Source organism: Chelmon rostratus, chromosome 6 (assembly GCF_017976325.1).
Source record: "Chelmon rostratus isolate fCheRos1 chromosome 6, fCheRos1.pri, whole genome shotgun sequence".
NCBI classification, from domain to species: domain Eukaryota; kingdom Metazoa; phylum Chordata; class Actinopteri; order Chaetodontiformes; family Chaetodontidae; genus Chelmon; species Chelmon rostratus.
The window spans coordinates 1,314,491-1,332,298 of NC_055663.1; the positions used below are offsets into that span (position 1 = coordinate 1,314,491).

Consider the following 17,808-nt stretch of genomic DNA (forward strand, 5'->3'; position numbering starts at 1 on the left):
CAAACACTCGCCTGAACGACTTTAACCAACCCGGAACTTTTCTGCCAACTAATCATCCCTGAAAATTTATTGGAAAGAGTTTTTTCCTGTTTTGCGAGTCGTCCAAATGCTTCTTTGAGAAAAGTCACGTCTGCGGACTCAGTTAGCGCCTTCTGGGGGGAAAAAGGCCGCTTGCAGATGTTTCTCGCTCCGACCGCGGCGGTTCCTGCAGGACAGTAGCCCTCGACTTGGCTTTTCAAAGCAGGTAGGACGCAGTCAGGGAGGAAACGCTCTGCAGCTGACTCACACGCTGTATCTGTGCACAGAGCTCCGGCAACAGTCACATCAGTTTGAAATGTGTCGGTTACTGACAGGTCAGGTGCTGTTTTTACCTGGATCTACATCCATGCGTTTGTTTCTACAGCTTAAACACAGTGAACAAGCAGCACATGACCTCACTGAACCAGCTTAAACTGTTCAGCTGCACTTAGGTTACTTCAACATGTGTAAAATGCAACTTCATTATTGTAATTAATAGGTTACATACTAGTGTAAGATTTACATAGGTATATATGTTCTTGTTTGAAAGCCAGAATCCAGTAAATCCCAGTAGAAGCCTGTATGTTAGATCCACTGTGTGCTTCTCTCTCTCTCTCTCTCTTACACACACACACACACACACACACACACACACACGGGCAGGGTCCAGGGGTCTGAGACACTCTGCAGGCTAACAAAAGGCCTGGGCGTCTCTGTGGTGCTCTCTTGACAGAATACAGGCGCTGACAGCTGCTGAACATGGTGAACATTACGATCTTTACACCTCTGCCTCCACTTTGCAGTGTGTAGTTTGCAAATATCTGTGAAAGAGGGTGTTCTGTCATGAAGGGGAAACAATGTGACAGTCACACATGTATGTGGAGCTGTGTTGTCCCTCCACTGTACCTATCCTAACTTCCTATTACTGACAATGACATATTAATACAACTACAAGTGGTTATCAGTATGATTTTCCTTCAGAATGAATTAATCTGTACATGTAGAGTAAAAGTGAATAATTGTGTCTGTTAAAACCAAATGAAGCTGCAACTACCGATTGTTTTAATTATTTCTTAAACTCGCAACTATTTTATTGAGCCATTGATTTATTGTTTAGTCAAAAAAAAGTTGTGATAAATGCACATGGGGGTCAAACCTGACACCTTCAGAACACATTGCTTTGTTCAGCCCTGTACTAGAAGTAAAGATATTCCATTAACTATCATAGAAATCTGAGAAAACCATAAAATATTCACATTTTAGAAACTGGAACTAGGAAGTGTTCTAGCACTTTTTCTTGAAAAAGTATTTGAAAAATAAAATGAAATAATTTTATTTAAATGAGTTGATGATCTAATTGACCAATTGTGTCAGCTCAACATCCCCATTGTCACATCAACTGGAAATGATATATATCATATATATAATTCTATCAATAGATAACCTTAGTTAAACTGTGTAAATCATTACAGCCGTGGTTTATTATGTTAGAAGTTCATTGGAATCAGTGTATTGAGAATCATGTAGTAACACCTTCATCCAAAGAATATTCTGACATGCAGAAATGTTCCACATGTGTGGAAGGACGCACTGGACGATTTCTGGACCTGATCCTGTGGACATTGTCCAGGGTTCATATGAGAAAACAGCTTTAGAGCATCCAGCCGCCTCGCAGTGTGATTTGTTCAGCAGGACCGCTGACCACGTTCTCACGAGACAGTTGGTGGTGATAACACAGCGCTGTTGTTCTCATTTGGAACCTTAAAGCTTCCATTCTGACAGAAAGTTAGTTTTACTGTTATGAGTCTTTGTATTTAACGTGTTACGTCTTGTCTCATATGAGGTTGTTGGTTTTGTTTGTTTGGAAATTACAAACAAAAGAACAGTCTCAAATGATGATGTGAAATATGTTACAGTATGGTTATTTTAAACCATTTCTTAATTGAATTTACAAAATAGTTAGGATATAAAATTAGATATATCGCGATAGAAGATTGTGCCTAGCAGACACACTTACTTGTGGTTGACTTCTGTGGACAGAGATTAGGACCATGAAATATCGAACAGCTCCAACATCTTTACTGATCAGCACCTTTTTACCGAGACTCATGAGCTGAAGTGTACAACAAACTCAGGGGTGGTTTGACAGTGTTTGAAAGTGCTCAGATGTGTTTTAAGAGGGCTTGTATCCAGCACTCAAGTGTGGCTGCTGTTGGAAGAAAAGTCATCTCTTTTAGGATACTCCAGCTTGTTTCTAGTTACAAGGCAGCATCTAACCAGTGAAATGATCTCAGAACAAAGTTGTGGTATCTTATTGTCTTTTCATGTGTACTTCTTTCGACAGGACATCGCACCAGCCTGTAATGTGATTTAGAATAGTATGTCATTCACTTGATTAGTCAGAATACAGGTTAGGACGGCGGCTGAGCTCGTCTTGTTCTGCAGTCGAGAAACGAGCTTCGTCTTGTCATAGTGGAGGGAATGTCAGCGCTGCGTCCTGAGCTGTGAGCAGTGTTGTATGAGGCCTGAAGCATGTTGGGACAGGTCAACATGAATGTAGACTAATAGTGCTTCGTCATCAGCTGTGGTTAACCCAGAGTACTGGAAGTCTTCTGAACTTGAATTAATGAATGAATGTTTTGACTCTGCTCTCTGGCTGATCTGACTTTGTTAATTGCCCTTCTGGACGAAAATCTACTGAAAAGTTCTTTTTCATGAGTGTAACTGGCTGCATTGTTAGTTTGTCTATCAGCTCTTTTCCCTCCTGTATGACCTAATTCACTGCTGAATGTGAGTGCACTGAAAGTGTGTCTGCTGCAGATACACTCACCTACAATTTAGTCTGCAGTGCAGGAAACCTGAGTATTTTACCACTTATACGATTACATGAGCGTCTTACAATGCACTACAGTACAGCAGAAAATCAATACAATATTGATTAATATTAATAGGATTGAGACATGAATTTTGATTATGGTAAAATGGGGAAATAGTTGCTGCCTTTTCTGTTCTTGAAGACTGTTATCTTCCATTATTAGACTGAACAGAAGTTGAATACATCTAAAAGTGAGTGCCTCTACCTGCTTGGCCACATTAAAGACATTTGTAAAAATTATCTGGAAGTGTCAGCATGACAACATGTTAATCAGTCGTATTCTAAACCAAAGTACTGCAGGAAAGTCATTAGGATTCATTATCTGCTGACTATGACCATCTACGAATGTCTATGCCAATCCATCTAATAGATTTTGAGATATTTTGATCCAGCCCAAAGTGGTGGGCTGACCAATAGAATTAGCTTCAATTTTCAAATTGTGAGCCTGTTTGGCATCGAACTCTAAATGTAATAACTGTAAGAGTCAGAGTGATACAGGTGGGCTTCTCAAACGGATCAAACAAATCATTCCCAGTGGAAAGCCAAATACAACGTCTGAGGACGTAGTGTAAGTGGAAAAACAAAGCTACCTCTCCTTTCATTCCTTGCAATGCAACCAAAGCAGTAATCTGGGTTTCAGAAGATAGACACACGGCCTCAGTTTCATGTTCATCATTATGCAGCTTAGACAGATGTTCGTATTAAAACCCACAGGCGGCGGTGGTTGTTGTTGCTAAAACATGACATGCAGAGCTTGCCCTTGAATTTGCTGCCTCATAAGCTGCCCTAGAACAAACCTGCATTCCACCAAATCTCTTTAAGATTAAGGCTGCAAAACTCTTGTTAATTGTCGGAGTAAAGCTGACCTTCAGCACCAGCACCGATGCACTGAATTCAGCACCTCGGGCTTTCCTCGCTGTCTGTGCCATCGAAACGATCCGAAAACAAACCAGCCGGAGTCAGTCTTGCTCAGTGACGCCCTACCCATTCTCATTCTCTGCTTTGAAGGTGTTCTCTATCAGGGAAGACGCTGCCTCAGGGCGGGTGAGCTGACAAGGCAGTAAAGGTGTGTGGTTCTTTTGACAGGAGAATCGCTTTGAAACCTGCCATAAACTGCGAGAGCTCGCTTTTTCAGAGGGGAGTGATGGTATGTGAACTATCCAAGAGATTTAGCAGAGAGGGGGAGGGTTATTAATCACGCCGAACACAAGCAGACACAAGCTCGACCTCTTTTCTTTCACCGTGAGCTCATGAGTGTACAGAAGAATTTTGATCCAGCTGTATTGTTTCCATGTGCTGAGAGTAAGGTAGAGACGGAGAGGGACAAGGACGGGGGAGGGGGTGGAGGCGCAACAACAGCTTCTTCTGTACCCACCGGGAATGCTGTCTGAAGACTTAGGAGGAAGTGTGTACGATCAGTGTGTGTGAGTTGGAGAGGGGAGAAGAAAGGAACAGTAAAAGGGGAACCGTGTTCTACAGCTTCACGCTGAAAATGCTAGTTGATGAGTACCATGAGTCATTTATGATACGACTGGGCTCGCCAGTTCTCCTTACAGCCAACTGTTAACTTTCTCTTTATCACGTCTTCATCTTAACTGCACAAGGTCACGCACACCATGGTTTCCTGTAGACAGGCACCTTCATCAGGGTTTCCCTGATGACTGAAATGTAACATGGTAAAGTTTTTTGTCAAAGGACAGTGTACGGAAACTTTCTCTCCACTTCATCACATTTTAAAATCACTGATTATTATTCAGCTCAACACAGCTGGTTTGTCAATCGTATGACCAATGCAGTTCAGTTCAAGCCTTTCTAGTCAAGACTAGGCCCACATTTTCACAAATCTCTGATCAGTACTCTGTTCAGCACTAGTTTAGGGCTCAGACTCAGCCACAATATTTCAGTGTAAAAGTTAGTCTTGGGATTTGTAGTTCCACGATACTTCATCTTGACACTTTCATCTCTGTTATTATTCACAGATAGGCAGTGGAGTCCAGGGATGCCAACATGCCACAACAGAAGGACATAGTGAAGATAGCCATCCAGATGCCTGGGGCCTACCCCCAGCTCATACAACTCGATCAGGTAATGTCCTCACACACTTTCAGATATCCTCCATTTTATATGTAGACTTGCTCGAGCTGGCTGCTCCGACGCTGAACCAACGTGGGAATTTCTTGTGATTAGTTGAGCATTTTCAGGCAGCATTTGCTCTCAGCCTGGTTCTTTTGCTGACCCGAAGACAGCTACAGTGACCTTATCTCTACCCTTTAAAGGTATACAATCAGTCTTTGCTAAAAGCCAGTGGATAGGCTCGTACTAAAGTAATCCCTCTCAGTCATCACTAGACCCACTAGAAGTGTGTGGCAGAGACCCTACCCTCTTTATTTGTCTTATTTCATTTTTATTTTGTCACTGCTGTGTCTGGGACCTTTCTGGGCTGCAACCTCTGGGCAGCGGGTGTGTCACCTCTAGCCAATAAGAAATAAGATAAGACAAGACTTTATTAATCCCCAGCCAGGGAAATTCGGGTGTTACAGGCGCCAGGCAATAGCAGTTGGAAAAAAATAGCAACAGAATAGAGAAATACAAAATGCAAAATAAGAGCTGACTATATATATATATATACATATATATATATATATATATATATATATATATATATATATATATATATATATATATATATATATATATATATATACACACACATATATATATATATATATGGCCTGTGGGACAGGAAGGTGCTGGTGGTTAGCTCAGTTAGCTTACTACAGTATCAGCTTCTCCATTACAACAGATGTAACTTTCGTACAATAGTAGCTCAGAAGCAGAGTGCTTCTTGTGGCGTTGAACCAGGGAGGAGGGGCCAAGTTCGAATGGTTTGTTTAAAACACCATCAATCAATTCAGTTCAATCAATTAACATCAAGCCAGAAATCATGTCATCATTTTTTGAATGTGATTTGAATGATTCTTTTGCTTCACTCTCACTTTTCCTTTTAATGTTTCTGCGAGTAGAACAATAGAGACAAACGTGTCTGTGGTTAGAATTACATCAACGCAAACATTACAGCTCAGATGCTGAGATAATTGTCGTCTGAAAAGTGGAAGATGGATAAGATGATGTTGGTGCTATAAAATGTTTGGATGACTGTTTGGTGTGTGTGCTTACAGAAGTTGACTTTCCCCACTTCCTTGTGTGCTTTGACACACGATATTTAAAGTTGCTCTACAATGTCGATGCCAGTATAGTACACATCATTGACTGGTAGTAGACTAACAGGTCAGCTTTTTAACATTTTCTAATCTTTCTCTCTTTCTTTTGACTTTCACTTACCCAACTATGGAGCACAAAATGCTCATTCTTAGATAGATGATAATTATATCACATTCATTCATATATTACATACACATATTACATTATTCATAATCCATCTCCGCTGCCTGGTGAGCCCACAAATGGACCCCGCTACAGTTTGCCTACTGGCTGTCATCTACCGCCCACAGCAGGGATGGGAAACCTTTTTCTCACCATGGGCCAGTTTTTTATAACATCCTCACAGTAGTGCTCACAGTAGTAGGTTGTTGCTTTGCAGTGCAATGATTTCGCTCATCAGCTGGTTCCACATTAATCAGCAAATATGTTCAGTTCCTTTTGTTGACTTTTCATGTCCTGAAACCTCTCGCCAAATGCCTGAAGGAGTTTTCACACTCACCAGCCTATTCAGATCTCATAGCAGCTTTTGTTCTGGCGGAGCAGGAAAATTCTCAGCTTTAATTTCACTTCAAATGATTTCACATTTGAAAGCAGAGAGCTGTGAAGCTGCTGGAGCTGGAGGTTCAGCTCTGAGAGATACTTGGTAATGTCCACCATGACGGCCAAATCACAGACACCGGCTATCACTGAGATTCCACGTCAGGTTTTCACTTTAACTCTGGTAATTCTTCGAGACAAACTAATGCTTAGAAACATATTACTTTGTCTGGTGCTAGCAGCTCCAGAGCATCAACCCGGCTCTCCTTCACTAATTCTCCTTTTTAATGAGGTTTCAGTTGCTTAGCTATTAGTTCACTCACTACAACGTTTGCCTGCACAGCACTGTCTCTGTGAGGATGCAGTTTTGTTGGGCACAGGCATGAACTTTGTCCAAATGCATTTGTCCTTTCAAATCATCTAGTTTAGCATGTTTCAAGTATTAATGACGCTCAAGATTTATGTATTTATGAATCACCTCGCAGGCCGGAATCGGCTGGAAGTTTTCCACCCGTGTCTAAGGCTGGGAGCACTGTGAGAATCATGTTTTTCTGATTTCTCCGTCAATAACAAACATCCTATGCTCCTGAGGGACAAGTTGGAGCACAAAAGGGTGGAATGTCAACTCAGAGCGTGAATCACCAACCAATCACAGTATGTGAGGATACAAGACGCAGCTGTATGACATGGTTCTTTGCAGCATGGGGGCACCTCTGAGATTAGTCCTGGCTCCATTCCTCCTCACCCTCTACACTGCAGACTTCAGATGGATGTCTGCAGTGAAAGGAGGATCATGGCTAAACTTTCATCCCTGATGGAGAAAATATCCCATCCCATGCAGGACACTGACAGCACTGGCACTGCTTCACCCGCAGTGTGTGAAGGGGAGATACTGCAGGTCCTTCCTTCCTGCTGCTGTCAGACTTTATAATCAGCAATGCTGCCAGTAGACCACACACACCCAAACTGACAAAAATGTACTGTATTCAATATCAGTATTGTCTGTTTTACTTATTACATTGTTTATGTATTTTATCATTCCTTGCGTTTTTCTTTTTGCTCCAGCACAACTCCTTCTGCTGCAGTAAATCCCCCTGCTGTGAGATCAATTAAAGACTATCTTATCTTAACGAATCTTATGTGATTAAGTTTTCTTTCTTTTTGTCTTTCTTATAAACTTTGAGGAGCTTGTACCTCTTTGCAGTAGACACTCCACACAGTTTAAACTATATTCCAGACAGCAGGGGTATGTGTCTGTATACATATTGTACATCACTTGAGAAGGTTTGACTAAAGAGTCGATTTAACTGGTACTTACTAGACTGTCTGGCAATTTCAACAATTGGAAAATGCAGCAGAACTGATACTGGAATGAAAACAGATTCCAGGTTTGCACACTTTTTAAAGCCCTGATACCTTAACCAACCATTTCAAAGTCTGTTTTTGTAATAATCCTTACAGCAGCACAACAGCATTGAGCATTCAGGGGTGTTGATTTGGACGTGAATGCCCATGCTCTACTCAAAATATGTTTATTTTAGAACGCAACCAATCCTGGCCCAGTTGTCTTTACTAAACACATCTGATTGGTCGACCTTCTTGACTGCCACTAATAACAGAGCAGCCACTGGGTCTACCACAGAACCCGAAGACATTTTGATTGGTTGACCACCAGGCTGACCACTAATAGCAGGATAGCTGAGAGTCAGACATGGAAGTAGTCTGGCTTCTATTTATGTACAAAGAAGGCTCTTGGCACTGAGGGTAACATTGTCCAGAAAGCATTGGGGAGCGCTAGGATTTCCTCTTCTCAGCAAACAAAGTTTGCAGCCAGCATGAATAGCTGTGGTATCTTGATCCCATAACAGCATGTTATTACTGAAGCATGTGTACAGCTCCCTGACTGCTAAATCCTGTTGTTATAACACACACGAATGCAGCAGGTGTGTGTTTTGTATGATGTGTGTGTGTGTGTGTGTGTGTATATATATTTGTCTGTCTATGGATCTGGCTTACATGCTGTCTTGCGTTGTCTCTGTGCAGAAAAAGCCTCTGTCTGCTGTAATAAAGGAGGTGTGTGATGGGTAAGTTGATGATAGTGGATCAATTTGTTTTGCTGCCTCTCTGTTGTCTCTTTTTGTAAGGCTTGGCATCATTGAACTGTATCTATTGCCCTGATAGTTAATATCAGTTTGTGTGTGTGTGTAGCTGGAATCTCCCAGGCCCTGACAACTACGCTCTGCAGTATGCTGATGGAGTACAGACATACATCACTGAATCGGTGAGTCAGACCTAAGAACAAATCAAAACAACTGTATATCTCTAACAGGGAATCAGTCTGGTTAATGTCTGAGCATGTATTGAAGACACGGTGCAACAGACCAGAGTTTCTATGTTTAGGACAAGAATGAAGCAAATATTATAATAAAAATTGTGAGTATTTCTCTTGAGTCCATCAGTGTATGAAGTTACTTGTTGTAAGATGAAGCCCAGCTCACATTATCTTAGTAATGCTCTTTAAAATGAAGCTGAGACAGACAGAAAAATCAAAGTACAAGGAGAGAGAAAGGAAAAGAAAAGCAGCTGGAACTGCACTCAGCTTGTTGGTGTCGAGTGACCTTATGAAAAGGTTGCCACTGAAGGCCCTCCCCCTCTTTGGGCTGAAGACAGGTCTGCAGAAGCCATTAGAATTCCATCACATATGCAGAGAAAGGTGCTTTATTTATTGTAGTAAACAACTGCTGTGAGACTATCGGAAGTGTGCTGCTGTTAACAGTTGGCACACAGATGCTACTTTTCAGACTTGGAAGTGAGTGAGTTTGTAGTTGAATGCAGATGTTTCAGTTTAAGCTTCTTGATGAGCTGACTTGGCTTGATTGCATGCTGTGTAATAATGTGGTTATTTAATCTTTTTCTCTCCTGATACTGATTCTGATTCCTCAACTCAGGGTCTCAGTATGACTTGACCCCAGTGCTGACTTATTCTCACATTCAATCAGATCAGTAATGATACATACTGGATTCACATGTACATGCAGCTCAAATGAGCTACTTTACTTTGTGAAACCATTTTGGTGACCAGAAGTTCAAGTTCAGTAACAAAGACGTGAATCCGTTTTGAAAGCATCCACTGGTCACATTATATGGTCACATACATGTACTTGATTATGCACACACACTCTTACATTCATACACCTTTGCACCTTTATGCAGTGAACATATGCCCTAAACTGCAGTGCACAGTCTGTTTGTATACTCTGCTGTTCTTAGTCCTGACTGTTTTTATGTTCTATCCTATATTTAAAAGCTGAAGCTGTGACTTTATACACCACATCTGCTGCATTTCTTTTTCCTCTGTGTAGCAAAGTTTATCTATATTGTCCCTGTTAAATAAACCTTTGAAATGAGGCTGGTGTAAGATAAAGGCATTGTCAGTAGAAGCAATGCGGTATCTGCAGGCTCCCCTCACCCGCTTTAAGAGCACAACACATTTTGCCAGTGGCCTGAGAGGAGGGTCCAGGTCAGCTGCTCCTCAGAGAAAACTCTTCTTGACCAGGAGGTGCAGAGCTTCATTACCTTTCTGCAGCTTACACAGAAAAACAGTTTGATCCTATAAATGTTCTAAGATAGACTCACCCACTAAATATTCATGGCAGCAAACCCTCCTGTCTCTCTTTTTTACTGACTGACTGATACTATAGCTTTTATTGCAGTTTATAGGTGAATTTATTTGTGAGTGTGTGGGTTACTGTGCTGTTTATATGTCTGTGTAGGTCTCCATACTGTGTATATTAAAAACTCTGTGTGTGCACCAGTGTCTTCCTCTACAGGTTTCACTGTATATGTCAGTGTGTTTTAGTTTTCAACAGTTTCTCTGTCTGTCTGTCTGTCTGTCTGTCTGTCCGCCTGCCTGCCTGCCTGCCTGCCTGTCTGTGTGTGGTAGAATCGTCTGGACATTAAGAACGGCTGCATTCTGCGTCTGACCAAGGCACCGGTGAGTCTGCATCAACCAGCCACACTGCTCCCTTGTTCTCACATTTCTCCCATCCTCCGTCTCTCACTCTGTTACTGGCTCATTAGTTCAATTCAAGTCAATTCAAGACAATTTATATAGCGCCAAATCACAACTGAAGATGTCTCAGGACACTTTGCATATAGAGCAGGTACAGGCCAAACTCTTTATCTACAGAGACCCAACAATTCCCTCATGAGCAAACACTTGGTGACAGACCTTTTAGCAGGCAGAGACCTCGAGCAGAACCAGGCTGTGGGTGGGCGGCCATCTGCTTTGACTGGTTGAGACAGACAGAGAGAGAGAGAGAGAGAGAGAGAGAGAGAGAGAGAGACAGAGAGACAGAGAGAGAGAGAGACAGAGAGAGAGAGAGAGAGAGACAGAGAGAGAGAGAGAGACAGAGAGACACAGACACAAAGAGAGAGAGAGAGACAGAGAGAGATTGGACAGAAGTACATGTCTATGTGATATATTTATGTATGTGATGTATTAACATATTAATAGCAGATAGTCTATGAACATAGTACGGCACTACTAATCTAATAATAATAATAATGGTCGCATAGCTAATAGCAATAAAAGTTGCAGGTGTAATCAGTAGTCCAGGTTCAGCCGCTCTCCCTTCAGACCTGCAACATCATCACTCTTTCATTTATATTTATATGAAGCAAATTTACAGTAGAAGTTATCATTGATCCGTCACTGCCAATTACAAGTAGCTAAGTTTGAAAAAACAGTACAACATAATTAATAAAAATGAGAAAGTTGCTGAGTATGGTGTGTGTGTGAACAAACGGTGTGTGTCTCTTGTTTTGTTGATGCTGGTGAACTCAGGGCCGCTGTGCAGAAGACTTGTACAAGGGCATCCAGAGTGCGGACTCAGGTGTGCGCTGTGATTCGCTGAAGGAACTGGCGAGTGTTTCCACAGACGTGACCTTTGCTCAGGAGTTTATCAGCCGAGACGGACACCTCTTGTTGGTCAAGATAGTAGAGGACTCCAATGAGTTAGTACTCTGTGTGTGTGTGTGTGTGTGTGTGTCTGTGCTTCCATATAGAATAGTAAAATACTGTTCCTCAGATATCAGTGGCACTGGGGGGGTGAAGTGGATCTCACATGTAGCAGCATATCCTGCCAGGCTGAAGATATAGAACAATCAAGGAGGTTAACAAATATTAATATATTCTGCACATAATATATTCAAGACGTGTTTCCTCCCATTTCATCCTGACTCAATTCCAGTTAAAACCTGTTAGATTATTTATTTTGAGCGGCTTACATGATCATAGAAAACACTGACAAACTTACACATGTAGGGGGGGCACAGCGAGCAAAATCTGAGTGCACTTCAAACCAGTAACTGAGTTACTGAAATGATTCCACATAAGCAGTCCATCTGAGTACTATCTGTCAGTGTGTATGTGTGTGTGTGTACATGTATAAAATATTTCTGTGTATGTCATTCAGGAGTAATGTGATCATGACCCACACACTGACAGGCTTCATGGAACTGATGGATCATGGGATAGTTTCCTGGGAGAACCTCTCCTCTGTCTTCATCAAGAAGGTGCTGTATATGCTGCTCTCGCTCTGCCTGTTGCTTTGTGTAAGATTTAGATTTTTCACTCACTGCGGCTGCTACTCTCCCCGCCTCCCGTCTCTCTTTCGCTTCCTTCTCCCCCTCCTTTCAGATTGCCAGCTTTGTCAACGCCAAGCCGACTGATGCATCAATACAGCAGGTGTCCTTGGACATCCTGGAGAGCATGGTGCTGAGCAGCCACAGCCTCTTCCTGCAGGTCAAACAGGAAGTCACTATGGAGAAGCTCATCGCTCACCTCCAGGTGTAAGTAACAGATAGATATGGTCTGACTCTTAGAAGCCAATCATGAATTAGTTGAATACTCAGTGTGTGTTGCCACATTTGTTTGAAATATGACTATACTATCATCAAATATAGTATGTTGCATTCCTTTTTACGCATAGATTTAATAAACGTTAAAATTGAGATCACTGACAAGATGATCTACTCATGTCCAGTGAAAGAGAAAGCGAAAACAAACCCTGACAGAGCGATGTCTCTGTGGGCAGTAAGGGTGCTGACAGTACCAATGTCACAGCTAGACTTAATCTATCGATTTGAGAAATTAAACTTAAACATCCTTAAATTTCAGCCTCCCGTCATCCATGAACATGCAGCTGCGCAACATTTTGAAAAAACTGTGTGTTTGTCTCACTCTGCCTCTCCCCTCTCTGACCTGCTTCAGGACGAACCAGCAGATACAGACCAAAGCCATGGCTCTGCTTATGGCACTACTACAAACAGCCGGGGACTCAGACAGACAGGTGCTGCTGCAGACGGTTTCTCACTTTCTAACGCACTTTTCATCCTCTTCCTCTTTTTGTAGCTATTCAAACATCTAAGAATGCAGACGAGTAGGTATTTAGTTTGTTTCAGAGCCTTCCTGATTGTTGCTTCCAGACAGAGATGCTTGCAGCTGTGAATCTGTATGCCTCATGCATACTTAGGCTTAGCTGATGTTTTTTATTTTCAGTCATTTTCACTCTTTACTGCGGTGCATTCCTGCTCTGATGGGAGCTGAGAGTGGCATGCATGTGACTTGGGGCGGAGGCCATTATCGTACATGGGAGTCAGAATCCTGCAGACAGCTGGATGTGACCCGTCTGTCTCACTGTCTGGTCATCTCAGCCTTTCTGCAGACAGTCAAGGCTTTCTCTCCCTCTGTTCTGTTCCTGCTCCTCTCTCATTGTGCAGACACAGTTCCTTCATTCAGCCGTCCGCCTCCTTTCTCTCAGGCTCTCTTTGTTACTCACACACACACACACACACACACACACACACACACACACACTTTGTTGCTTTTACAGTAGGTCAACAAACCCACCCTTCTTATCAGCAAGTGAGTCCTGAACAAAACGAGGTGGGGTTAGAGATTCGTGTACCAGCAAGCGATGGCTTCATCACAGAGGTCAATGTCTCACAGACTATCCCTCCGAGCCAGCATCCCGTGCACTGATTGGTTACTGACACGATATCACCACCCCGTGGTAGAAACATGTCATTACACCACAGTGACACATTCAACTCAAGCTCACTCTGTCCTCTTGTTTTTTGTTTTCCAGGATATGTTTGCGTTCCTGAATAAGAAGAATCTCCGTCAGTACATTTATAAAGTAAATGATCTTTACCTGACCTTATTCACATTTATTTTTCACATAGTTTGCTTTATCTCAATGATAATATGAAGAACAACCTCGCTGTGATGCAGAGGAATATAAGTGAACAGCCGGCCCTGTTAAAGAAAACATGTGCATTTTGTTGCAGAACATCATCCACAGTTCTGGCTTAGTCCAGGACGAGATGGCTCACTACCTCTATGTCCTACAGTCAGTTACCTTGAATCACCTGGAGCCTCGCATGAGGACGCCTCTGGACTGTTACAGCCAGGTGAACTATGACCTGACGAGGCAGAGTCTGCCGCTGGACATTTTTCTACCTTGCTGTCAGACCTGCACGCATTTTTTATTTTTATTTTTTACAATTTCGTTTTTTAATTTATAATTTGTATATGTACTTTATCTTCTTCTTCCTCTGTCACTCCAGGAGCAGAGAGACATCCTTCATGGTTTGCGTCAGGCAGCATTTGAGACAGAAAGCGAGAACAGTCTGAGCCACGAGAGACGACGCTCACTCTGTGCCAAAGAGTTCAAGAAGTTAGGCTTCTCTGTAAGTGACTGCTGTGTTTCTGTTCACCGTCATCTTTGTTACAAATAATTCTTTCTGCTGTATGTTTATCTTCATATTGCTTTGGTTAAAGTTGTCTTTGGTATTTCCTCTCAGAACAATAGTAACCCAGGTCAGGACTTGGTGCGAACGCCTCCTGGTCTTCTGGCTTTGGACACCATGTTTTATTTTGCCGCCCGCTATCCTGACGCCTACAGCAGGGTGAGTTCCTCATTTAAAATCATATTAATGGCACAATAAAAGGTTTCTTTTGACTTTGTCAATGTCATAGCGAGCATCATGTCAACAAGTCTTTAACATGAGCTGTCCCATATGTGAAATCAGTCCATGAAAGATGCCTGTTGATCATCTGATCAGTTGTTCATGTAGCTCGTACATGTTCAGTGACTGTTGCAGAATGGAATGGTTTCATGTTGTTTGTCTGTGTAAGCTCTATGACTGAGACCTCACTTTACGACCACTGGCAGTTTAAATTGCAGTGTTTACAGCACAGTGTTACGTTGTTGCCCTCTCGCAGTTCGTCCTGGAGAACAGCAGCAGGGAAGACAAACATGAGTGTCCATTTGCCAGGAGCAGCATCCAGCTCACACTCATCCTGTGTGAAATCCTTCGTATCGGAGAGCCCCGTAAGTTCACCTCCAATCTATTAAGTGCCATGACCCTGTACCCTCTAATCAAACCAACTCTAAAACTCCTCCATCGCTTTCTCTGTTGACAGCCTCAGAGACGGGATCTGATTACCACCCCATCTTCTTCAGTCAGGATCGGCTGCTGGAGGAGCTTTTCTGTGTCTGCATTCAGCTGCTCAACAAGACCTGGAAGGAGATGAGAGCCACACAGGAGGACTTTGACAAGGTACCGTAGCATAGCATGGCCTGGCATGGCATGGCATGCCTGTCATCAAAGGCCTGGTACGAACTATTGTGCCATGCAGGAGGATTTTGATGAATCCAGCTTTCTTTTCATTTTGAAGGAATAGTTCAACCTTTTGGGAAATGTGTTCATTCGGTTTCTTGCCGAGAGTTTAAAGATTAGATCAATGCAACTGTCACATCCGTAGCATAAATATGCTGTTTGAGCCGGCAGCTCTGTGACCTTTGGACAGAGCCAGGCTAGGCATTTCCCCGTTTCCAGTCTTTGTGCTTGGCTAAGCTAACCGAATGCTCTAGCGTCAACAACATCTATATTTTAACATTCAGACATTAAGAGTGGCAGTAAACACCTCATGTTACTCAAGGTAAGAAAACAGAAAAACAGATTTGCTAAGATGCCAAACTATTTCTTGAAGGATTGCATGTAAATGTGAGGTATCATGAGGTATGACCAACCATGAGTAAATATTAAAAGGTCCAGAGCTGTGCTTTTTGGCTTTTTTGGCCCCAACATACAACTATATATGTATGGGCACATTTCAGTACATACTGTAAATACTCAGAGTTGACTACATCCCAGTTGTACCTCAGCAGTGTCGTGATATCTGTCCGAATATCCACTCAGGAAAATCTAGTCCAGACCCTGCAGGAGGAATACTGTGTTAAAAGGCAAATGGCTCAATTTGTCTGTAGCACAAGCTGTGTTTTCATAGCATACTTAAGGTCAACTTAGTCCACTGACATACAATTAAATAGTAAGGGTCTCAGCCCAAAGATGCTAAGAAAAGTCTTATCTGAGGCTGAGCTGAAAAGTTGAATTCCTTGGATGCACAAAAAAGTCTTACCACAGAGATGGGAAGGGTTATGGCTTTGCTGTTTTTCTGCTCTGCAGGTTTTCTGCTCTGCAGTTCCCACAGTCACTGCACTGACATATAACTGTTCAGCCGCTGGTCTAGCATGGCGCAATGCTTCGGCGATTGTTGCTATGTGTGTGTAAAAAGATGACACAGGTTTTTTCATTGCCAGGACAGATCCTGTGACTTCGCAACACTTTGCTTCCACTTTGAGTACTTGGACTCATTTGTGGTAGTCCATCGTTATGTTGGACATGTCAAACCTCAAATACTCCATAAATGGTAAAATAATGTTAAAGGAGTTATTGCCTTGTGTCCACCTTGCCTTGTATCCACCCACTGTTTTACTGCTTAAATGCATGATGTTTGTCTGTCTGGGCTTAGCAGCAAAGCCGTGATCACCTCATTCTGTGATTAAATCATTAATTTGCTGATTATTGTCTTGCACGGTAGCACCATGAAATGTGGATAAAACAGCCTCAGCAGCCTTGAGTGAAATTTCTCTCATCTTACATGTACCTTTGCTGATGTTAAAACATTTAAAAAGAGAAATGAAGCCCACCCAGAGTTTTTTTGGATTTGTGTAAATTTGTACTTTTGTGAATTTGTAAAGGTTCATTCTTATGCTAACCATCCCCGGCCCCCACAGATAGAGTTGACCCTGCATTTAGGGAAACACAGCGACCGTACAACCACAGTGTTGTACTTGTACTCTGGTAATAGGTTGTGCCAAGCCTTCAGCAACATGGTCTTGTCTGGGAGAAATATAAAGAATCAAGCCGTCCTGAACAGGAGCGTGGTAGAGCATCTGTCCTGAGCCCCAATTCAACATCGCAACTGTCCACCGTCAACAAAGTGCTCTCCTGATAGCCATAAAACTCGGCGACCTTTTGACCTTTCAGGATAGGACCAGTGTCCTGAGCGCCGGGCCGGCCGACCAGCCTTTTGTTACTCCCCACGGCCCCCTACCCAGGGTGCTTTGGGGCAAGGACAAAGGGGCATTAGGTGGACAAAGAGAAGCGTGGTGGGCGGCAGAAACAGAGGGAGAAGGAAACGACAAAAACAAAGAGGTCAGGGCATGAGCAGTAATTATGCAACAACAAAGGGAACCTAAAACCTCTGGAAACAATACGGGAGGGCGAGAATGATAAGGTTGCACTAGCGAGAGCGCAGTGGAAGAGAAACCAGAGGAAAAAAGACGTGTTGGGATTTGTGATATCACAAATTTATTTATTTTTATTTATTCACAGTGCATGTGAGACTGCTTCACTAACACACACACACACTCTCCTTCCATCCAGTCACGTGAACGTATTTGTGGCCCCGTTCACCCCCTGTGATAACGGTCATCCTCCACAAGCCCATACACGCAGGACACATTTAGCATACATGCACATGCAGCAGGGTTTTAGGGAACAGGGACAGCTGCCAGTCAGCGCTCCTATTGGCCAGTTCAGCTGAATAACAGCGGGATGGACAGGGGTGGGGTGGGGGGTGGGTGGGGTTGCATGTGTGTGTGAGAGTGTCAGTGTCTGTTTACAAAACAGCCACAGGCCTGCACCTCTCCTGTCATGTAGGTGATCTCTGTCTCTGTCCCTCGTGCTCACCACTCCTCATCCCTGTCACTCTCCTCTGATTGTTGTCAACGAGGGGAATT

General features: G+C 42.8%; 1 protein-coding gene across 1 annotated transcript in view; it reads left to right on the top strand.

Moving 5' to 3' along the window:
* elmo3 (engulfment and cell motility 3) overlaps window positions 1-17,808 on the top strand; it is a 24,243-nt gene continuing 6,435 nt past the window's right edge. The window contains exons 1-15 of the mRNA XM_041938414.1: window positions 1-244; window positions 4,873-4,978; window positions 8,696-8,736; window positions 8,861-8,933; window positions 10,596-10,646; window positions 11,499-11,668; window positions 12,130-12,229; window positions 12,354-12,505; window positions 12,927-13,005; window positions 13,804-13,854; window positions 14,006-14,128; window positions 14,285-14,407; window positions 14,522-14,626; window positions 14,943-15,051; window positions 15,144-15,280. Of these exons, the coding sequence (XP_041794348.1) occupies window positions 4,901-4,978; window positions 8,696-8,736; window positions 8,861-8,933; window positions 10,596-10,646; window positions 11,499-11,668; window positions 12,130-12,229; window positions 12,354-12,505; window positions 12,927-13,005; window positions 13,804-13,854; window positions 14,006-14,128; window positions 14,285-14,407; window positions 14,522-14,626; window positions 14,943-15,051; window positions 15,144-15,280 (1,392 nt within the window). The 5' untranslated portion in view covers window positions 1-244; window positions 4,873-4,900. The remainder of the gene's footprint in view (window positions 245-4,872; window positions 4,979-8,695; window positions 8,737-8,860; window positions 8,934-10,595; window positions 10,647-11,498; window positions 11,669-12,129; window positions 12,230-12,353; window positions 12,506-12,926; window positions 13,006-13,803; window positions 13,855-14,005; window positions 14,129-14,284; window positions 14,408-14,521; window positions 14,627-14,942; window positions 15,052-15,143; window positions 15,281-17,808) is intronic.